Source organism: Fringilla coelebs (genome assembly GCF_963513975.1).
Source record: "Fringilla coelebs genome assembly, chromosome: 3".
Lineage (NCBI taxonomy): Eukaryota > Metazoa > Chordata > Aves > Passeriformes > Fringillidae > Fringilla > Fringilla coelebs.
The window spans coordinates 24,653,984-24,678,393 of NC_140030.1; the positions used below are offsets into that span (position 1 = coordinate 24,653,984).

At 37.3% G+C, this 24,410-nt stretch overlaps 1 protein-coding gene across 1 annotated transcript in view; it reads left to right on the top strand.

Annotated features, from left to right (window-relative positions):
• TINAG (tubulointerstitial nephritis antigen) overlaps window positions 1–24,410 on the top strand; it is a gene marked incomplete at its 5' end in the record, with an annotated part of 38,314 nt that overhangs the window by 5,517 nt on the left and 8,387 nt on the right. The window contains 7 exons of the mRNA XM_084202198.1: window positions 212–301; window positions 1,885–1,999; window positions 8,205–8,328; window positions 10,034–10,184; window positions 15,606–15,786; window positions 16,240–16,285; window positions 20,757–20,862. Of these exons, the coding sequence (XP_084058324.1) occupies window positions 212–301; window positions 1,885–1,999; window positions 8,205–8,328; window positions 10,034–10,184; window positions 15,606–15,786; window positions 16,240–16,285; window positions 20,757–20,862 (813 nt within the window). The remainder of the gene's footprint in view (window positions 1–211; window positions 302–1,884; window positions 2,000–8,204; window positions 8,329–10,033; window positions 10,185–15,605; window positions 15,787–16,239; window positions 16,286–20,756; window positions 20,863–24,410) is intronic.

The window sequence follows — 24,410 nt, forward strand, 5'->3', positions numbered from 1 at the left end:
ACCTTTCTCACAAACTGTAAAACTTCCCACCTTGTTCCAACTCATTGGATGGTGAAGTAGGAAGAAATGATGCTATGTTTTCATAAACTCTCTGTGACAATTATATTGTTCACACTTTCTTCCCCCTCCATCTGCCTTCTGCTGTTAAAGTGCATATTTTTCCTTTGACAATTCTTTTCCTTTTTGTTTAATTATATTCTTGTCCTTTCAGCAAATGTTTCAACAGTCTCTGGAAATGTTCAACAGACGTATGCCTTGTTCGCCAAGACTTAATTCAGCACATCAATTCTGGAGATTTTGGGTGAGAACCCTTTTATTTTAAAGTTTTGTTATGCATCACAGAATTGCTCATTCTGTGTATGTGCAAATTACAAGGTATGCAGTCTTCCCCACCCCTTCTTCCTCCAAATACATTACAGCAATTTGACAGTAAGTATGCGTTTGTGAAACTTTCCAAATCACTGGCAGATTATAAAGTTTAAATGGAAAGATACTGAACATCTCATGCTGGTAAGAGAACATCTGCTGTAAACATCTATCTAAAATAGTCTCCAAATTTAGAACAATTTCTTTCCTCTCAAAACAAGATTTGCATTACCTTCTCCTATTCTTCACTGTGTTTATTACTTGGGATAGATATTTAAAGTAATTTTTTCCTGCTCCCTTGAGAGCATTGTTCCATGTAACAGGACTCTATGTAGCACTGGAAGTGGAGAAGATGGGTGAAATGGATTATCAGAACTTGGGGAGCTTAGTGTTTTTCTTACTAACAATCTCATTCCTCTGGCTAGTGCACAGAGATTAGACTCAGTACTGGATCTGTGCCTTGGAAGCCTGCTGGCTGTTTACAGACTGAGATTCAGGGGCAGCCTCCCCAGGATCTGGGGTGCCCAATTCGCCAATGAAGCCTGCCCAAATTTCAAGCTGTCAGGAGTGCTGAAACATTTTGTACTTCATGGGAGGAATTTAAAGCAACTGAATGAGGATAAAAAAACAAGTTAGGCCCCTGGAGTCTGAACCTATCCCTTGTCAGTCGTGACCCTTGAGATACATCACAGGGTGACAGGTGAGATGGGACTCAACTTCTCCATGTGCTTGCACTTTTCACTGGGCACAGGGAGACCCAAGAGCAATGAGGCTTCTTTGGGCAGCATGAACCCCACTCCTTGTTCTTCTTACAAAAGCAAGAAAGGAATGGGTAAAGAGAATGCTCTCTCCCCTGCCACTCAGCCCTTATCCAGTAGTAAATTTCAGTGTGTTCCAAATGTGCAAGGATGGTTTTCTTTGTGTTGTGCATATAGTTTGCACATCAACATTGCAATCTGAGTTGGGTCCAACTGAGAAAAGCAAGGGAGTACTTAGAGAAACTTGGGGAGCCTTTTCTCTCACATTGGCTTTTGGTATAAAACTGGGGCAGAAGATGTCAGCTGGACTTTTTGCTGGGTTCAAGAGTATCTCTTCTGAGGCACCAGAGTTTGAAGGTGCACTGCAACTCACAACACAAGGCTGCTAGTCCTCTGTGGGAATCTGGGCTGGAGCATGACTTAAGAATAACTTCAAGAGAGCAGCAATATTTTGACTGAGTGTCTCATTTGCCGGTACTGCTCTGAATTATTGCACACTCATGTCCTGCAGTCTGATGTGATGCTGACTCCAAATCACCCCTATTCTTATACTTCTGTGTTGCTCCATCCTGCACTTATCTGCAGTGGAAAAGCCCATAGCAAATACTTTCTCATACATATTGAATGCAAGATTTTGAAATGCAATTTCAAAAATTTATTTCTGGATGCTTTTGCTGTTGTACTCTTAAATGAGCAATGTGTTAATGTGAGTGTTATCTCTAACCTTGGTCTTGCTGTTTGGTTTTCATCTGTGAGGAAGATGGAAAGCTGACAACTACAGTCAGTTCTGGGGAATGACAGTGGAAGAAGGTTTCAAAAAGCGCCTGGGCACCTTCCCTCCATCTCATTCTTTGCTGAATATGAGAGAAGCTCCTGTAAGTGTCATGTACACTTGTTAATTGTTTTAAATAACGTTATCACATGGAAAAACAAATGTGGAAAATTATAAGAATGTGATTCAGGGTTTTGTCACTAAATGTTTCCATGTTGAATATGATGTTCCTGGAACAGTTCTATAAGTCATAGAATGTCTGGCCCTATTGACAGAAATCAAACAAGAAGGAGCAAAAGAAAATCCTAATCACTGTGAAGCTCTGCAGCAATATTAATTTATCATTGTAGTTCGCTTCCTTAAGAGGGCTCTATATTAATTCTCTCCATTTGCTAATCATTGCACACACAGCTGTAACCACAGAAAAATACATCTGGGCATAGTTCATTAAGGCAAACAGCTGAGACTGAACAGCAGTCTTTGACAGAAGCTGTGAAAGCCTTTTTCAGGTTTTGAACAAATGGACAGCAAAATTATGGAAATCATTGCAAAATGAAATGGTTCTATACTACCAGCTTTCTAAATCCCTTGGCCATGACAATTTTTGTGACAGTTAAATAAAATTTCCTATCATTTATTTACACTTAAATTAGTTTGGCATCAAAGCAAATATACTTTAAGTTACGTAGGTTGGTTAAGCAATTTAAGAAAAAATACAAGTTATTGAATCCAGAGCGATTTTTCCAATGCTTTGGATCAGTTACTTAGTTTCTTTCTTACAGGACACAATTTATGGAATTCACAGACAAAAAAACCCCACCTAACTAGCTAATTTCACAGAGTGAAATTCGAAGTGGAATTATAAACAGATAGATGCAAAGTTTGCAAAAGTGTTAAGTATAACAGGTGTTTATCTTTGCCTTCAATATAGCTCAGGCAAGTGATGCCATTTCATCATCTATTAGAAATCAATTGCTGATGCTTGTTTATGTGTTGTGGTGTTTCTACAATCAAAAGAAAACTTTCCAAACAATATTAAAGGTGGTAACATAAAGAGCAGTTCTTTAATGAAAGCTTTCAGGTACACAAAATATTTGTGCATGCTCAATATGGGATTTCCACAAATTTTGCAGGTTTAATTAATTAAGATATCCAGCAAGTACATCCTATAGAAGAGCAGTTGCCCTGGTAACCACCCTTGGGCCTGCCCCTCAATGTCTCTCCAAGGGATTCTCAGCTCTATATTTTGTTATGTCTCCTGTGTGCTGGTGCAGAACACGGTGCTCTTGTTAGAAATGCTTTTCTTGAAAATAAGATTATTTATTTAAACAGAATTTCAAGAAGGTGGCATAAATGTGTGAGGGTGGTCTACTATTTTGAAGTGTGAGAAAGCATGAAATATTATACAACTGCATATTAAAAATCTACAAAGCTGCAAAAAAATCTATATAAAAAACTAAGTCTTTAGGCATCAGTGGCAGAAGGATTTCCACATGATAGAAGACCCTGTGGTGACAGAGTGCAGAGTTACCACTTGAATGGGTTTTGGGGAAAGAGGGCAGTGCTCAATAATTTGAGCAATCCTAACCCTTTTGCTTGATTCAGCCCATTCCTGGTTGCACACAATGTCAGCTCCCTGCACCAGCAGAGTGAGGCATTGTCTTCAGGACCAGATTGGCCAACTTAATAAAAATTACACTCTGAAGGGTTGCCAGAGCAAGAAGTGGACAGGAATTAAGCTTTGGAGCTTTGTCTTGTAGGATTTTCTGAACTACTCTTTGCAGCCAAAGAAGGATCATTTGACCTGAAGATGGCAGGTCAAAATAAGACAATGGCATAAAAGAATTTAACTAAATTTAGTAGGTGTCTGCCTTCAGTTACCAGTGAACTGCACTGAGGTTAAAAAGAGTTGGATTGATTTGTTGTTTTTGGCATTTTCCTTGAGGGATACAGTGAGAAGCTTATGTAGCACAGGCAAAAAAAGGATGTCACGTACCCAGACCAGTGATTGACATCACCATTGCTAGGTATCTAGCTAGGTGAGACAAATCCCACCTAGTAAAATAGGAAAGGGGAATGTTTCAAGAAATTCTTCATGATACTTCCTTTTCTCTGTTCAGTTTGTAGTAGCAGTTTACTCAGTAGTCCTACATTATATCCAGCTTATTGAATCATTGTTATTAAGCTTCCTGTGCAGCTACTTTGAGTATTCTTTAAGTATTAAACTTAAGTATTTGTCAGAACCCAGGAAATTCCTCTGGCTGCCTTGGAGGACTCGAGTCCCTGCCCAGGGGGCTCAGAGACCTTGGCACAGAGCCCAAGACCCCTGTGCCTTTGATCTAGCCCTTGGAAAAAACTATTACTGACCTTATATGAAGAATTGCAAGCCACGAAAGTTTAAGTAGAATGATAGTGAATTTATCACAGGGTGAAAAATAGATTTTTTTGGAGATTTTAGAATGGGGATTCAGGGGGCAAGATGGAGGAATCAGGGTGTGTCCACCCTTTCTCCTTCTTCTTCTTGGCCTCCACCTCCTCCTGTGATGCTGGCACTTTTAAATTGGTTTAGAGTAGAAGCTCACTGTCTAACATAGGTGATAGGTATTGGAAAGTAATTGTAAATATTGTATACGTAGTTTCTTGTATAAAAAGATAACACAGCCCTGGGGGCAGGCAGAGTACCTCTGACTGTCTTGCTGAGTGGACCTTGGCTGGACAGGAGAAAAAAATTTATGGATAAGATACAATAAACAACCTTGAGACTGAGAATGGAAGAGCTCTGACTCCTTCTTCAAATGCTGGGAAAAGAGACTTTCCAACTTATCTCAGAGTCACTCTGACCAGCTAGAGACCCCAAGAAGTATTAAATTTAATTAAGTATTAATATTAAGTATTAAACTTAAAGAATTATCTATTCTTTAAGTATTAAGTGTATTCTGCTACACTTCTTACAGCCTTTGTTCCACAGATACATTTCTCAGTCGTATTTTCTCTGTCTGCTGTTTTATGAAATCTGTGAGCCAAAAAGCAACTCCCTTTGGCACTGCCAGACACCCAAGGAGATTCAATGCATTTTTCTCCAGAAATCCAACTTGGCGTATTCATGCATTTAGTCATCATGAGACTTCCTTACATGTTGCTGGAATCACATACCTTTCACAGGAAATCTAGGAAATCTTTCTACTTACAAAAGCTAAAAATATAAAACAATACTCTCCATATGACTTTCTCAGCTTCTGCAATATTAGGCAAATCACAAACTTCCTGAAGTTGCTCATAGAGCTTTTAAAAGTTCTGTTTTTATTAAAGAATTTACCTGCTCAACAAGGCGATACTTTTGTCTGGAAGGGAAGTTTGTCATGATGGTACATTAGAACACCCAAAAGACAATGATATGGAGCAAGAACCAAATCTGAACTGAGGACCCTCTGTTGCGGAGTATGGCTGGGCCTGAGTATAGACCAACAGCTAAATGCACGGCTAAACCTGTTTGACTCCTGACAAAGCTGAATCTCCTCCATCTGAGAAGGCATTTTCACTGCAGGAGACAGTGCAGTGATTCCTGAAGTTCCATGGAGTACAAGAATAATTGCAACACCTTTAAAAGCATTGTGCTGTGCTTTTGGTGGTATTCTGTCAGCACAAGTCCTGGCAAGAGGTACATTGCAATGGTAAGGTCTGCCCCCCCAGCTACTAGGTGCTCACCTGAGTGCCATCTTACAAGAAGATGAAATACATAATTCAGTAATAAGGCACCATTTTCTCAATAAATATCAAAAAGCTCAGAAAAGCAATTGGAAAGTAGATAAAGCACAGCCTCTGTTCCACTGGTATATGGCTTTTCACAGTAAAAACCCTCAGCAATTGTAGTTCTCTTGAAAATTGAAGGTCATTCATGCCCATTTGGTCTTCACAAAGCAAGTGATGTCCAGGATCTTTTTGCTACATCAAAAAAAAAAACCAAAAAAACAACTAGTCCTGAGGTAAACTACTTCCACATTTGCAAATTCAGTTATCTTTGGCCTTTTTTCTCTTATTGGTCATCTATCTTTTCTGAAGAAGTCATTGTTGAAATTCGAGTGCTCTTTTATGTTCTCTTACCTTCCTGCTTTGGCCAGGCTGCTAACTTCACTGCAGAGAGTACATATAAAGGTTTAAAAATAGTTCACCAGTCATTTTGCTGATCGCTTTGTGCTGTCTGATGCTGGTCCATGGAGCATACATTGAGAAGCAGTTGTCTAGACTTGATATTTGCCACAGACCAGCAGAACTTCTCAATATTAGGGTAGAAACTTTTTCAGAGGAAAAGCCAATGTTTCTGGCTACAAATGACAAGGATGAGAGTTAATGAGGAATTTTCTCTGGGATTTACAATATGATGCTAATAAATACATTGACAGTAGGTTAGGAATACAGAAAGCAGTACATTGTTAAGACTGGAGATCTATTTAAAATTATGCTTTTCTCATTAGCCTAATTTGTAATGTGGCATCATAATGAGCATTATAAGCAGCAATTTCCCACACAATTGTGCTAAATATTTGCCAAAATTTGCTTTTTTACTGGTTGGTAGTGAAAAGTCTCATCATGTAAAAGAAATGCTATTTGTCTGGGATTTCTCCTGTATATTTCATCTTCAAAGTAAATCTTGAGCTAGTGCTTACTCACTAATAATGAATATAATGATAATTTTTCAAGTTATAATTTAAATTAGTTGCTGGTTCCTGAGTGTCTCTTGATGTTGCAAGTCCTACGTATATAAAACTCTGAAAAAACAGTCTTTGAAACTGATTAAGCAAAATAATGAGATAAATATTTTAGCAAGGTTTAAAAAATTTTTGGCCTTGCACGGGTGGATGTGAGACTTTCAAAAGCATTGAAGTGGCCTAAGAGCTTGCAGTATTCCTTCATGGATTCGGGACTCACAGCCTGTATCTAACCTGCTCAACCTAGAACCACTGGGTCTGGGGAAACACACAGACTGTATCAATTTGCCTCTTGGGGCTGTATCCCAGCCTAATGTCAGATATAGACCTGAGGCACAAGCTTCCTTTCTCCTCACCCACTTTTTCTCAGCTGGAGGTTCTCTGTGGCAAATCCAGGTGTACAAGCTGGATGGAGATGCTGCTGTTTCATAGTGTACACAACAAAGTGATCTTGAAACAGGCAAAGGGCTAAAATTTGGTTCTCAAAAGAGTCCTAAAATAGTTTGAAAGAGCTGGCCTCAAATGTTTAAATAATCTTATCAAGTGTATGTTTTATGATTGTAAATCACATAAACAATTTAGAAAAATGTTTTAGCAAGGGTACCCAGAATTTAAACAGGATATAAGCCATTTTGCTTCACAATTTCAGCTTAATTATGAGAAAGAAGCACAAGTGAGTGTTTTGCTTAGGAGCAGATTATCTTCTTTTGTATATTGTATTTCCTTCTGAAACTGAGGTTATCAACAGTTTTTTGAAATGGACTGATTGCATGGCCTAATACTTCAATTCTCTCTGGCCATTCCTATTTCCTTGCACAGCATAATCTATAATTCCATGAAGTTCAACAGTAAAAAAAAAATGGGTCAATAATTTTGATATGTTGAACACAGAGCAGATTATGAGCAGTTGTACCAGATGGCTCTTGCATATGCAAATATTTGTTCAAAGCTTGGAGGACTTTGGAGGGGGACATAAACTTAGGCTGAAAGATGAAGATGCCAGAAATGGCTGGCCAAATTGTGAGCAGATGATGAATTTTCATGAATTCACTATCAGACTGAAAAGCAGAAGAAAAATCACTGTTTTTTTTCTGGAAAAGGAATAATTGCTTCAGATTGAAGAACCTCTATGTAAGAGACAAATCAATGATACGCTGTACTTATTCCTCTCCCACAGTGACTAAAATTTCCTACCTACAGCCACGTGTCTGCGAGAACAGGGTAACAGGTATTTAACTTCAACTCTATTTGTAGCAGAGGGCTATTTTTCCAAAAATGCCAGCTGGGTAACACTTAGGAAATTTCATAGGGAATTACTGTTTGAGATAAAAATCAGAGAGGAACTGGTCAGGTTATTCAGGTTGGCAGTCTTAAAGCTCAGCTTTTCAGCTCAGTTAATGGAGTGCCAGAACCCTCCTGCTCTCAGGGGTCTGCAGCACCCAGCCATGGGGAAGACATCACGGAGTTGCTTGGGAAGTCACAGGGGCCAATGCTTTAGGTCTCCTCAGTCTAAAAATTAAGAATTTTACAAACTAAATTCGATAAAATTTATGATAAAAATAGGAAATTAAGCATATACCGATCTTCTACATTTTGTTTTAGGGAGAGTCACTTCCAGAAGAAAAGTTTCCTGCAATCTTTTCAGCCATTTATGAGTGGCCTGATCGGATTCATGGTCCTTTGGATCAGCGAAACTGTGGAGCATCCTGGGCTTTTTCAACTGCAAGTAATATTTCTTTTTACTCCCTTTGAAAGTATCAGTGATGTTAGATGTGTAACGAAAATTGTAGTGGTTTGTAACAAAATAATATCAATTTACTTTTCACCTTTTATTACCAAACAGGAACATTTGAAATTGCTACAACTTTCCCTCTCTAGTGTCCCAAAATCTTTAAATGTCAATCTAAGCTGCAGCAGTTTGCTTTTCATAAAATTGTGTAACATAAGCATGTGATCAATCTTTATGACTTAATTTGGCCAGTAGGTCCTCACAGGTCCAGGTTTTTGCAAATGCTTCTTTAAATCACAGCAGTAAGAGAAGGAAAGGAGCTTTAAGGTCAGCTAATCCCAGCTCCATGAAAAGACCAGACTGAACGTGCTCTTTTTCTGAATATATCTTATCTACTGCAGTTTTAAAAAGAGAAAACCAAGCGAGCTTTTAACAACTCTTTTGACAGATAACTGCAGAGATGAACAGAGATCAGTGGAGGAAAGACTTTGCAGATATTATGTCTAATTTTTCCTTTCCATAAACAAATCTTTTTATTTTAACTCACATAACTATTTTCAAAGCTGTGTAGTGTGAGATGCCTTCACATGTTGTTTAGGTGCATCTAATATTTTCAATCAGAGTTTTCAAGATTAGTTGTTGCTCAATGAACAGACAAGCACTGCTGTATAATTTTTTTCTTATCATAAATAATTTCTGTAAGTACTCCAAAACTTTACAATAAAAGGCTTTTATACCTATGAAGATAAATTCATTATCACGGGACACTTTGCAAAAGCACAAAATACAGTTGCCATCTGGCATTGGCAAACTTTGTTTTCGGAAGTCTTCCTCAGAGGTGACGAAAGTTAGTGTTGATTTTGATGGGGATTTAGATTTCAAGAGATTTTTAAAATTTTATTTAAAAATTGAAAAATGTGGGGCTAAAAGTAATACAAATATAATCTAATAATTGGTAATGACTTGCAATGAGGCTTAATGATTGTTTCATTGTCATTTGATAAAGAAAGTAGAAGCACCTTAGTTTCACCCACAACTTAGTTAACCTAGTCTGCCTTTAAATCAGTTCATAAATATTTAAGTACTAAGAATCATGATTATCTGATTGAATTCAGGTAAGGTATCTATGTCTGAGGAATAATTTTGTGTAATAAGAGAAGGAGGTACAAAGAGTCCCACAGTTACACTTCAATATGAACATCTCCAAATATTCTGTATAATAAAACCAAAATATACTTTCAGTCTTGAATTTTCTTCTTCATAGGACTGCTCTTTTTTTCTTATTTCCTCTCACATAAAGTGAAGAAAGGTTGAAAAGAAAGCAAAGAGATTTGGAGATTCAGCTGAAGAAAGCTGGGAAGTATCTGTTTCTTCTGCTGAAGACAACTAGATGGGAATATGCATTTACAAACATGATACAGACAATTATGGAGATGTCTCATCTGATATTTAGGTATTTGGGACTTTATAACAGCCAATAAATCTAGGAATTTGTCATATAACAGCAAAGTTGCTCATGATGCTTTGCAATTTCACAATCCTTTTTCACAAAAGTCTGGACAGATATATCAGTATTGTTTAGTGAAGATATCTGCTCAGACAGAAAATATTGAGATTGTATTTCTGTCTGTCTTTCACAAAAACATATGCAAAGTTGTGAGTAAATACTTGATTTGGTAATAGAAAATTTATTTTCAAACAGGTGTTGCAGCAGATAGAATAGCAATTCATTCAAAGGGTCAGATCACAGACAACCTTTCTGCTCAGAACTTGATCTCTTGTGATACCAGGAATCAACATGGATGTAATGGTGGAAGTATTGATGGTGCCTGGAGATACCTGAAAACACATGGGTAAATATTTTATCTGTCTGTTTAGATTATTTTAAATTGAAACAATTGCTTAATTTGCAATAAGTCAATATGTAAATGTACTTAAAACTTCTTTGTTTCTTGGGATATAGGCTCTTCATTTGAAACAGCCTTGAGTAATCAGCCAGTTGCATGAGACAACATTGTGAATATTCAAAAGAGTCAAACATTTTTTCTCTATAAAGCAACTTGTAATTATCTCATTCCAAGGTTGTTCCAGAGTGCAACACTCTAATAAGGATTGTACCTAGATCCTTCTTTCTTCAGATCAGACTAAGCAGAGTTAAGAGCTATCCCCATGAAAAGCTAGAAACTTTAAAATGGGATATAATCACTTATGGAATCTCAAAATTATTATGGTTGGAACTTTGGAGGTGACCTGATCCAACATTCTGCTCAAAGCATGACTTTGAAATTAGACCAGGCTATTTAGGCCACATCCCTGGACACATTTTGACTATCTTCAAGGATGGAAGTGCCACAACCTTTCTTGCAGCAGGTCAGGTTTTTTTGACTAATGGTCAAACACTTTTTTCTTAGGTCAGCATTTTCCTTGGTAGAACTTGTGACCGGTACCTTCCTTCCAGCTCTTCACTGTGCATCTCCAGGAGTTTTGCTCTTTTTCCTCTATACCTCTCCGTATGTAGTTAAAGACAGGAATAATATACTCTTTTGGCTTTCTCTTCTCTAAACTGAACAAGTCCAGCTGCCTCAGCTCCAGTCCCCGATCTTCCAATGGATTTGCTCAGTTTGTCAGTGTCTTTCCCAGGGAACACATAAGTGAAAATACAGCTCCATCTGCCAAGTAGTGATTTGAGGGGAAGATTAATTTCCCACAATGTCTTGGTTATGTTCTTGGTAACACAGTCCAGTATTGACCATCCACATTTGCCAAGAGGGCTCACTGGTCACGTACTTTCAACTTGCTGTTTCTCAGGACCTCATGTCCTTCTCTGTTATATGACTTTCTACACTGGCAGTGCCCTGACAGTACCTGGGCAGTTCTGGCTCAGAGGCAGGATTTGCCATCTGTCTTTGTTGAAATTCAGGATATTTCTGTCAGGCTCATTTCTTCAGCCTATTAAAACTGCTCTGAACAGCAGCTATGCATGCTAATCACTCCCTAAAAGTTTTACATTCTCCACAAACTTTCTTAAGGTTCCTTACATCTGGCTGTCCAGATTGTTAATAGAGATACAAAAGTGTTGCTTTTGTGTTGTCTCCTGGGGAGTGCCATTAATAAACAGACACCAGTCACTTTGATCTGTTGACCATTCAACATGCCAGTCCACAACTGACCTTCTAAGCAATTTACCTAGTCCAATAAACTAGAGGAATGCCACAAAAACCTATGCTGAAAATGTCACTAAAGACAAGGTAAATGATAAGTACTGCTTTCCTTATTCTCTATGGAGCCAGTGATTTCTCGTGGTCAGGCTGTCTCATCATATCATCATTACCTGTCATGGTAAATCCGCACATCCTGCTTTCAGTCCACTCCTTGAAGTTTGTATGCGTGGAAATGTCTTCCAGGAAAAGTTCAATAACTGCATTTTAGATACCATATAATTAAATCCTGCTGTTTCTCACATTACCAGATTTTTTTTATTCTTTCTGTTTCATACCAAAATCTATTTCCTGTCTTGCTTTCATACAATCTCATCCCTTACTCTGATATATCTGAAACTGACAGACAGAGGGATCTCAGGTGTTCTCTCTGTTAGCTTTTGATTTTATTTATAACACAAACAAACAAACCATGTCAAGAGCAGGAGAATGTCAGATGTGATGTGTCATAGTTGACATGGCACTCTGGGGATCCAGGAGAAGACCTGTGACACTATACAAGTGATAATTCTGCTTTCTGCAAGTGCATCAAACTATTTCTGATATGAAAAGGACTTTGTATTGTTATGGGGAAAGTTTACTTTGAGTGTTCCTCTATCTTTTTCTCTCAGGGTTTCAACACTAAACCAGCTTTCATTTAGGTTTTAAGAAGGAGATCCCTTCAGCTAAGTGATTAGCAAAGGGCCCTCAGCACCTCAGGAGCTAAGGCAAAAGGTTTAATTAAGGAAGAAATGAAAGTAATAACTTAGCATTTTGATTGTGAGCACTTTTTAGCTGCAATACTTTTCTGCAACTAGAAAACCAGTCTCATTTTACTCAGTAGCTCATGCTTTTAGGAGAGTAATTGCAACTCTTTCTCTCTGGACTGTTTTCTTGACAGTTAAAAATGGAGCATGAGAATTGCTGGTGTAGGTAAGAGAAGAGAGAGTAATTTTTATGAGCATTATCTCCACAACAGTTGGAACATATTCTTTTTAGAGGAAAAGCTATAAAGAATGCAGCGATAGGACAATCTCCTAGTTTTCTATTCCCTTTGACTGTTACCCCTGTACAGGCACAGCTACCATGAGCCCCATATTGATAAAATTCTTCCTATGCCAGAAAGTAGTTTTATTTTGACCTTAGCACTGTGGTTTGTGACATGGCCTGATATACAGAAGCAATTTAAGTATAAAAGAGTTAGCTTATTTTTAAAAGAAAAGCAAGGTAGGCTGAAGCTCTACAAGGCACTTCATTATCAACCTAGCTGTACCCTTGCAGGAGCTTGTTCTGGTGTGAATGCAATAACAGGTTTGACCTGACTGAGTAGCAGTGTGACAGAGCAGTCTTTCTGACTGGTGTGAGCCCAGAAACACAGAGCCACAGCACCTCAGCTCACACAGCACACCTGTGAACTGTCTTTCCACCTCCACACTGCCAAGTACTTGCTTATTGCTCAGCCTCCTGTTAGTCACCAGCCTCTTGCAGCTGATCATCTCAGTAAACAATCTGAAGGGCAGTTGTGAAAACCATCATGAATTTTTGGAAACTAACTAATTCTCCAACAAATCTCAGCAATCCAGGATTATTTTCTTAGTCATTTATTATGCTTTTTTGTTGCCATGGAGCTAGCTCCAACATGTATAACATCCCTGTACTATGACAGACCTTTGCTTGCTACCCATTTTAATCCCTGATCACTGATTTGTCATCGAAGTGCAACACATGAAAGTATCCTTATTTACCTATTTTTATAAACATTTCTACATTCTGCTTTTCTTTCCTCAAGTTCAAATGATATTTCAAAACCCATTCTAACATTTCCAGACACAAATAAACACATTAAGGGAAATATCCCAATATCTTTAGAACAGATGCTGGAAGAACACATGAACAGCCTTTCTGGTCTGAAAAGTGTCCATCTAGACCAATATTAAGACTCTGACAGTAGCCAAGAGCAAATAATATCCAGAACAATAATTAAAAATAAATGTTTTGATTCACTGGACTCATAATTTAATTAGTTTTGTAGCTAAACCTCATAATCCATAACCTTTTACCTGTGACAATGAAAAAATTGGAAATTTATGGCATACAAGTGAGAAGTGTCTTTTGAATGAGCCCTGTCAAATAGTCCTTGCTTTCACACACTTTCAGGTAACTTATTTTTAGGAATCTTTATATTGCAATCATTGTGTCATTATTCCATACCCTGCAACAGGGAGAAAATACATTGATTTTCTGTGGGGCCTTGTAAATTATCACAGCAGGCATTCAATGCTGTTTAAAGTTTCTGCTGTTTTGATTTCTGGAGTGTGCTCAGCTCAGGTTTTTGACAGATGTTCAGAAAAATCAAGTGCTGACCTAAACTATCCCCAGTGAAGTCAGAAAAAGATTTCCATAAAGCTCAAGGAAGCTAGGCCAGTTCTGAGATGTGGCTTTTCAGAATCACTAAACACCCAATTAGCAGTGAAATCTGCTGTAAGTGGAGCTGAAACACTGTTTAAATATCACTTTCTCTATGTCTTTCTCCATTAATTAAAGAATAAATATGTATTCTATTACTAATTATCATTAGTTTCAAGTGTTTCAGTTACAAGTCATAATTTGGGAGAAATAAGTGTTCTTGAAAGCGTTTATTTTAATAAGGAGAACAAAAAGGTTATATTCATCAAGAAGGAGGAAGAAACACTTCATTTTGAGGTGGTATAAAAGTTAGACATGAAAGTAAATAGTGCTTCTAGTCACAATAGGGCTTAATCTGATTTATACTTTGGGCTCTTGGCAGCTGTAGGGTTTGAGAAAGATGTTATTGTTATTAGCCAGCTTGCAAATAACATAGTCTAATGTTTAGGATTATTTCTTTTCTCACAATTCAAATATATAAATGAAATGAATCCACAAAAATTTCATTAGATTGAACACACAATCATGACTTCAAATGAATTCTGTCAAGAATGTATGAACACACTACAGAGTTTTCCTAGTTGGCCCTGGATCCTGTTTCTAACATTATTTTTGTATATATGTATCTGTATTTTTGCATATAAACGCATTTATATCTCTTTTGTTTTTCTTCTGTGACTCTTTTGGAAGGGTTTTCTCCTTGAAGTGTTTTTAATGTTTACTGGTGTGCTGATGCTTCAGCACATACGACATTATTCCTCAGCACATATGAAATTGTGCTTCAGCAGAAAGCTGTTCAATTGTGTTAATCAAGGCTGTAGAAACTGTGGTGCTGAAAAGATTCAAACGTGACTCTTAGTTCAGAGATCTTATCTGGATTACCACGCAGCTCCAGTGTGCTGCTGTGTGTATATGGTCTACTTTGGGCAGAAAGAAAAAGATATTCTCAGATTTTCTATCACCAAGTGCTAATGGTAAAATGTGATTTCTTATTCAAAACAGCTGAGGCATATATGGGCTTATCTTGTAAAACTCCTGACAGCTAAGTATACACTGGCAAGCATAGTTATACTCCATATTGTGTAGAAATATAGTTTTCAATTCCTCTGGTTCAGAAAGTCCAGTATAATTGGTGAGTATACTTAAATACAAATGCTTTTTATTGGACTGACTATTTTAAAGTATTCTGCTTCAGCAAAATATTTGATTATGCTCTCTAAAAGAAACCCTCTCATAGGCCTGCATGGCATTAATGCAGAAATGTGTATATTGTTCAGAAATGTCCAACGTATTCCACGTATTCCATTGCACAAGCCATTTTTGAGAAATGAAGCTCATTGACAACACTGGTAATTTATTGATCTTTTTCAGTATGAGCTTTCATGCATCATTAATGAGATGAATGTACCAGGTGACAATTACTAAACACATTTTTTACCCTGTCTCTCTTTGGAGAAGCGTGGGGAAAGAACTACTGCAATGGAAACTTAATGATAAATATCATGTATATCAATTGAAGGAAATGTCATCCGGCTGAAAATACGCCACCTACATTTCTGAAGAATATTATTTGAAATACAACAGTTGCAAAATAATTAAAAGCTTGAAGTAAAATAGCAAAATTTTTTGAGTGAGCTTCTTGTCAACACTTTTTTTTGACTACCTGAACAGGGTTGTATCATATGCTTGTTACCCATCATTTTGGAACAAACACCTGGGGCCATCAGCTGAAAATCAATGTTATGTGTCAAGTGAATCTGGAAAAAACCATACAAATGGGCCATGTCCCAATCCTTTTGAGAAATCCAATCGGTTATACCGGTGTGCCTCTCACTACAGGGTGTCCTCAAAAGTAAGTTAATGAAATTCATCTATTATCTCAACAATTTTACTCCTTTGAGGTTTGATTAAAATATGTTCACTTAACTTTAAGACTAGAGCTGTGAATTTTCCTTTATGTTGCCCTTGAATCTTACTATGAGTTGAAATAATTTATAGTTTCTCAGTTGTACATCATCTCTTTAAAGCTGATACTTTGTGGTCCCATAAAAATTCGAGATAGAAAAGAAAGTATGCAGTCATAACAGTGCAGCTGTTCTTAAACATGTTTCTGAAGGTTTTGTTAATTTGGTAAACAAAATATTCTCCAGCGGAAATACAAGTACATAGGTATATTTATATACCTTTGTATATTGTGTGCACTATATATATGTGTACACAATGATAAATTAGTATGAGTTTTAATTTTACTTAATAAATGTAATCTTCTCTTGCTCTCTTTGTTGCTGCTCTCACCTCCTCTCAGGAAACTGATATAATGAAAGAAATCAAGGACAGAGGACCAGTGCAAGGTACGGTAAGTTTAAAGGGTGATAACATTATTGAGATAGTTAGACTGTGCAATGACCTTGTATCAAAATATTAGAAAATGCAAATTATATGCCACAGTGAAGAAACCAGTCATATGCACTGTACTCCATCCAGGGATATTTGGTGGGTAAATAGTGGCCCTAAAGGCAGCATGACTGCATTAGAGCCTGCAAAGAGTAAAATGACCTTGAGCTGGATATATTGAAAATTTGTGCAAAATCCGTGTGCAGGAAATCTGTGTGCCTTTTTTCAGGACAGTGCTTTGGTCATTGGTGAAACAGCAATTTATGGAATTTAATGTTAACCAAACTTGGTTCTGTAGGGCTGGGGTGGATTCCCCCGTAGCTAAGGCCAGCCCACCAGACCTGCTCTCCTCTGAAGGTAATGCTCAACTATATGAGCCTTCCAGCAAATCATTCAGTACTGAAATACCCCAGAATTTCTCACCTCAGAGCCCAAATGCTCTTGTGGATGCCTACCAGTTTTGAATTTTTCTGCTGAACTCTGCAATGAAGGTCCCTGACCTCTCAGAGGTGAGAAATACAGAAACTTCACTCAGAGACTCAGCATTGAGTAGGAAACTGCAAATTTTTTTTTTTTTTTTACCCTGGATACTGTCCATTTGTGGCTATGTATGGTGCTGGACCAGCTGGAAATGCAGGCTCCAGCTCACAGCCCAGGCCAGTGCAACTAGAGAGATTGATGGGTGTGGGGCTTGGGATGAGGGAGAATGGTCACAGTGCAGGATCTCCACCTCTCTTGGATGGCTGGCTGATGCAAAACCAAAGAATTTTACTTCAGGGGACTTCTGCATTTCTACTGCCTTTAATTATATAATGAATTATCATAACCTTCAATTTATTATTCAAATTGTTTTGATTATGAGATAGAATTCATTTTGGTGCATCATGTAGTTGAAATTACTTCTTAAAGCTCTTTATGTGGGCAGCTGCAGTTAATCTGAAGTTCAGACTTGACAAGATCAACATCATCAGTCTTTTTATTTTTATTCTGTCCAAGTTTGTTTGCTCAAGGAAAATATTATTGCCCACACTGCATTTGATCTAGATGCAAAGACAGTAATTTCTGACAGTTTTAGAAAATGATAAAAATTAGGATCCTCAAGATAGAGTTTCAAACCTTATACATTTTTCTGGATTAAATCTGCTAGTACTAAATTTTACACATGAAATAATAAATATTCAGCCATTTTTTAGGATTTAGCCATTCAACAGTTCAATTTTTTTTTTTAATTTAATGTTTTTGTGTATCAGGTTAAGGTAATGTTGTTTCTAGAAAAATCAAGGTCTACATAATGGCATACAATGGAGAGTATGCATCACTGAGTGAAATGACTTGCCGTTTTTTCTTTTGGCTACAATATGAGTTTTAAATGAATCGCAGTTATGACCCTGTAATTTGTCACTGATCCTCTCTTCTATCTTCCCATATTACAAATGCAACCAGGGCAAAAGTCTAATTTTAAAACCATATCATACTTTTTCTGCAAATGATCTTCAAATACTGAGGGAGGTTTTCCATTATTCATTCACTTGTCATTCCCGACGAACTTACAAAGTGCTTAGGGACAGTCTTATCTAATGTACTAAGTAATGTTTAATAGCAGGGAAATGTTCAAGATCCCTTCAAGATCATGATGATGAATGGATTTGAATTTTTGGACATATTCAAAGTTAAGAAAAAAAAATTTTTTTAAACAACTGTGAAGCAGTAGGTTTAGGAATGTAATTGAATATTTTATGTTATGCAGCTTTCAAGTTTGAATGACAATTTCTCTCTGACCTATTTTATGTTATGCAGCTTTCAAGTTTGAATGACAATTTCTCTCTGACCATTTTCTTACATGGTATCGAAATGGAGTAATTAGCATTTTTTGATTCAAAGATGAAATACTATTTTTTTTTAAGAAATCCATTTTCAAGTAAACATAGTGAAATTTCCCCAATAATTTGAAAACATTCAGATGGAAAATCCTAATATTGCCTATTCATTTTTTAATGGACTTTATGAAATACTCTGATGGTTGTAATGCTGATGTAGGAGAATTCTCCTCTCTGACATATTAGTCAGTCTCAATTAAAAGAAAGACTCACACATTGTTGGCAATACATCAGAGTTTTGACCCCACAAAACTTACAATTTCAGCTGTTATGATCTTGGGAAAAAATTTTATATTTGCTAAAGAAAGAGAATCTGTAAAAAGATGAAGAAAATAATCTGTAGAAAGCACTTGGCTGTATTAATGCATAGAGCTAAACTTTGTTTCCTTTTGTAGTAAATAGTTTTCATTTCTCATCATTTATGATTAAAAAGAGACAAAAAAATCCTATTATAAGAATTTTATGCAGGGGAATCCATAGTGGAATCAATATTTTAATCTGCTGCATCTATATGCATAGATCTGACAATCTCAGCATGACTGAAGTAGCTCTTGCAGGAACCATAGTAAATCTTGTGAAAATCACTGCCTTTTCTGATTCATTAATAATTAATCTGTTCATTTTGGGAAATGCAAAGTCTTTCCTATGTGAGAAGGAACAAAATTAGGTGGTGGACTGTGATCATCTTGTCCTATCCAAGTCACAGTCTGTATCAGGACGAAGTCACTGAATAAATAAAAATATCTAAGTGCTAGATCTAGAATCACCATCATCTTTGTCCATCTGGTACTTCATGCACCCAGACCACTCTAACTCCAAAGACTGTACCATTTTTTAGCTCCTTATTGCAAAGTATTACATATTCATAGGTATATGTATTTACACACATGTGCCCAGGTGTGCAATGTATATATAATATACAATCATGGATAAAATTCTATCACATAAACTAAAGTTATTCTGAAATACACTTCAAAAATTTCTGCTTCATTTCAATGGAAAAAACTTAGGCATGATATCTCTTCACAGACAAAAATGTGTCTCATTTGGGGCACAAGTTAATTCTCCTTTGTACTTACATTTGAAGGCAGCAACATTGGAAGAAGCAGATGGGCTGAGTCTATTAAGACATCATAGCTCCATGGCTGGTGTCACAGGTCAAATGTTGGGGGGTTTTGACAATGGAATGGCCTAAGCACCAGGCATACTGGCATCAGATGGGACTCCCCTTTCTCAGAGAGGAAGGAGAGTCCTTGCTCAGGAACAGTGGGTCTCATTGCCAGAGCTTCAACCAAGCTGAGATGGAGAAGGGGCACAATATCAGGCTTGTCCGTGGCAAGGCAATTGGCCTCATTTCACCATGTTTTGAGAATTCTTTCCCATCCCCTAAAACTTTTAACTGTTTCATATCTTCAGCCAAATATGATGGAGGTTCTTTTAAATGTAGTTAATTTCCTTCAAGTTTATGAAAATATTTGGGTAGGAAAAAGAAATTTGTAAGTATGCCAGACAGAAAAAAATGGCAGCATGATCTCAACTTACTGGATATTGCAGATCTATACCAGGCACATATGTTATAAATGGTCTAGCCACATAAAATATGGTCAGTGAGACTTGTACTTTATGAGACTCCCAAGGTGCAAGATTTAGGAAATTGGATTTCACTAATTCTCATGTTCCAAGCTGTGTGGCAGTTAAAATCATAAGCTAAAAATAAAATGGAATGAAGCTTTTTTTAAATGCTTCTAATTCACTGGACTCTAAAAGTAATGTAGACCTGAAAAGTATTTTCCTTTCTCTGGATCTGATAGCCCACCATAAAACAATGGTGGTACTAAGGTGACAGAAGATATGAGGAAAAGAAACCTTGAACTATTTTCTTAATAAACAAATGAATGATGCTCCTAATAAATAGCAAAGAGCCTTAAAAATGCAACTTGTAATCTTCATTCTCTTGTACAAAATTTTCCATCCATCAGCTCTTTCACCTTACATTTTTATGAAAAAAGGGGTGACTTTTTCCACACTGAACTATTTATATGTATACATACAATCTAGTTTTCTTTGAGGAGATTACTGTATATTTGATGAACTTTAAGTTTCAGAAAAAGGCATTTCACTCCACCATATTTCACAGGATATGCATTTTCTGTTAAATACTTTTCTTGAATATGTAGATGCTAGTTTGAACTGACTAGTTTATATATGAACCTTGGGGAGATTAATTTTATTGATTTAGATTTCAAAATTTATGTAAGCCTTCATGAGGCAATGTTTCCTCTCACTGCATTGGAAGAAGTCAGTGAGAGGGAGTTTCCATGACAAGGAAAACTAACCAACTTGATAAGAGACCTTAGAGAGAACTCTTTTGAAATATTTCTATTGGTTCACTCACAGCAGGACACTTCTGAGAAACTGATGCTTTTAGTGGAATTACAAAGTGCATTTTATGCAGTCCAACACACAGCAAGAATTTCACTGGTAAAATGCAAGGAGCAAAGAATATTAGAGGTTATGTTTGCTGACTGTGATTTTTCCTGTTGTTTTTCAGCTATAATGAAAGTGTATGAAGATTTTTTCCTTTACAAAGAGGGAATATATCGACACTCCCAGAAAGCAGGATCTAAATGGAAAACTCATTCAGTCAAACTCCTTGGGTGAGTAAAGCACATTCTTTTACCCTTTTCCTCTGCCAGTCATGAGTGTAATAAAACATCAATGTAACCCAAAGATTTGACTCTCACAGATGGAACACTGCTAGCTCCCAGCATAAGACTGATGTTTCATTTTTGCCTTGTCTATGGATTTTAGAGAGTATTGAAAAGAGATGCAGATCCATCATCTCTTAATCTACTCTTATATTTGTTCAAAAACTTCAAATATAATGTTTATAGAATAAACCATTAAACCCCATATAAATATAGTTAAAACCCACATACACACAAACATATTTTAAAAAAAGTATATACATATATACACACCATATAAAAATACTTGGCTGAGTATTCACAAATATTCCAAGTACACATCAAGTAGTGAACAAAGTTGATATAATTTTCTTCAAATATGCCACCAAACAGAATGCAAATAGAAACATGAAAGCTGACAGTGACATCCCACTTAAATGGCATAGCTTACTGGCACAGCAGTCTAGGCTCTCTGTGCCCTGAATAGAAGCAAACTGATGCTGAGATGCTGCTGATTTTATTTGGAAAACTGCTTCAGAAGCATGTGTGTAGTACACTATTGGATTTCCTCTCAAATGTAGTCCAGGGCCACTATGTTAAGAAGACAAGTGTCTAATAATGCATATGCTTGAATTACTGAACACACCATGAGGTTTTATTCTTTGCCATGGAGGGAATATGCAAGGATGAATTTTTATTAAATCAGTGAGTGACTACACAGAAAAATGACTGTAGCATCTCAAGAAAATATTTTGTTGGTGGTCATATAAGTAATGATTCCATGTGTGCTAGGAAAATTACTGTGACTATTTTCGACATGTACTTGAAGAATATAAAATTGCAAAATAATGTTAATTTTGTGCTTGCGATCTTAGTGAAGACATCTTCATGAAGGGCATGGGAATGCCCTTCATGGTTGTGGAAACTGCTGGCTATAGATTGCAAGAGTGTGCTTGATAGTGGCATAGAAGTAAAAAGAAGCAGCAGGCTTATGCCAGATCTTCTTTGATACTGCTGCAAAAAGTATTGACTCAGGCAAATAGAGGAAAAACTCACGATCTTATGACTATAGAGAATATTGTGTGGCAATGAAAAAGAGAAACTGGAATTTAATGTAGAAAAATGGAGCAATAAATTAGGAAAATATGTTTATGGAGGACAGATGGTAAGTATTGGTTTTTGCATGTGTATTTAAGGTAACAGCCGTGAGAAACCAATAACATTAGACAGTAAAATGTGCAGTGCAATTTGAATACTCTAGCTCTGAGCTGCTGTGAGGCTGTGAGTTCAGGTGCTGGGAGGGCTGTGAAGTATGCTTGGCACAAGCACAGGGTGTTGAGAACTCTTCCCTAAGACAAGCTGCTCCACATTTGTGCAGAATAACCTATCCAGATGAATGATCATGCATGAATAGCACCAGGGGATAAAGTGATGGCTGGGGAAGGAAAGAGGAGGAGATAACTAAAGTGTCTACCATATGTACCAACCTTATGAAGGTCAACAGGGGAAAGTGCCAGATTCTGTGCCTGAGATGGGGCAACCCTGGATGTTCAGACAGACTGGGAAATGAGATGCTTGAAAGCAGTGCCACAGAAAAGGACCTGGGGAACATGTCTGACTGAAAGCTGAATAGTGCCCTGGAAGCCAGGAAGGCCAACTCTGGGGGTTATCAAGCCCAGCATTGCCCGCCAGGCAAGGGAGGGGATTGTCCCTCTCTGCTCTGAACTGAGGCAACCTCACTTCAAGTGCTGGGGGCAATTTTGGCACTGCTATATAAAATATTAAACTACTAGAGGGAGTCCAAAGGAGGGCAAAAAAGATGGTGAAGAGCCTTGAGGGGAAGCTGTATGAAAAGCAGCTGAGGTCACTTGGTCTGTTCAGTCTGGAGGGGACTGAGGGGAGACCTCACTGCAGTTACAGCTCCTTGTGAGGGGAGGAGGAGGGGCAGACCCTGATCTATCATCTGTGGTGACAGTGACAGGACCCAAGGGAATGGCCTGAAGTTGTGCCAGGGGAGGTTTAGGTTGGATATTAAAATGAGATTCTTCACTCAGAGGGTGGTTGGGCACTGGGACAGCTCCCCAGGGCAGTGGTCACAGCACAGCCTGACAGATTTCAAGAAGCATTTGGACAATGCTCTAAGGCACTTGAGAGTGTGACTCTTGGGGTGTCCTGTGAGGGACCAGGAGTTGGACTCCCTGATCCTTTTGGGTCCCTTGCTAGTCAGCATATTCTATGATTCTGTATTTCTGTGCTGAAGCAGATGCTGATTTAAATGGGAACTGACAGGCTGTGCAAAGAAAATATAGCAACCCTTAGGCAAGGGACCACTATGGGTAAAATCTGAACACTTTGACTAAGACACAGGACTGTTTTGAATGGTCACTGGTAAACACTGAGAAGGAGGAATGACAAGTGGTCTGATGTACTGAAAAATAACTTAAGTAAAGGAAAAAAGAAGAAAACTGAAGATGATATTATATATGAAACCTCAGACTTGTTCAGAGTTTAATATGGGGGAATGCATTTTCTTACTAACTCATTTATTTAATTTGAATATTCCTGAAGTATCCAATGGATCCAACAGTATAAAGATTTACCAATCCTGGAATTGTCTAAGGCCCAAATGTTGAAATGTTGTGGTCCAAGGTTGTGCCATATAAAATACTTGCAGACCTCTTTAACTGTAAAAATTAGATCTTGACAAGTTGGAGACTGCTGGAGCCTTAAACTGGTGTTTCTAGCAATGATAAATCCAGCCATAAAATGTGATTCTGCATCATGAACTTTAAACCCCTTCATTGTATAGATTTTAATGTCTTCAGGATTAAGCCACCACTTTTTAATATAATTTATTAGTTTCAATGAATTTGAATGCAAAATATATGTTGTGGATATAAGTTCTTTGTCACTCATATATAGCTTGGAAGCAAAAGAAAATTTAGACTCCTTGACCTCAATAAAAAGCTCATTGGAATCTCATCGTAGTTGTACTTCAGATAAAAATACTGATTAATATTTTCATTTTGCTTAGCTGAGATGGCGTCTGGGGAGACAAAAAGGAGCAGAGATGCTGATAGATAGGATAAAATATGCAGGTTTTTGTGGGTTTAGGTTTATTGTGGGCTTATTTTTATTTATAATCCCTTCCATAAAAGACATTCAATACTTGTTAAAGGCAGCCATAATAATGACAGACCGTATTAAGCTGATATTTGTAATATCTCAGAAACATTTTTGAAAATGCCTTAAATTGCCCGTGAATTGTGCAGCATATAAGGCAATGGAGTGATAAAATGCAAATACACTTTGGTGACGCTTGCAAGAGCTATTTGTACAAAACCAGAAATGCACATACAAACTGCTCAATTGATCATTGGACCGGAAGGATTTTAAATGTTTATACTGGCTTCCCTTGTTCTGCAAAGGGGAAATTGCAAGTTATTTTCTATCATTCAAAAGCTTATTTATAAAATCAGCTGTGACAAGACTGGGAGTCTATCTCCAGTGAGGTACTG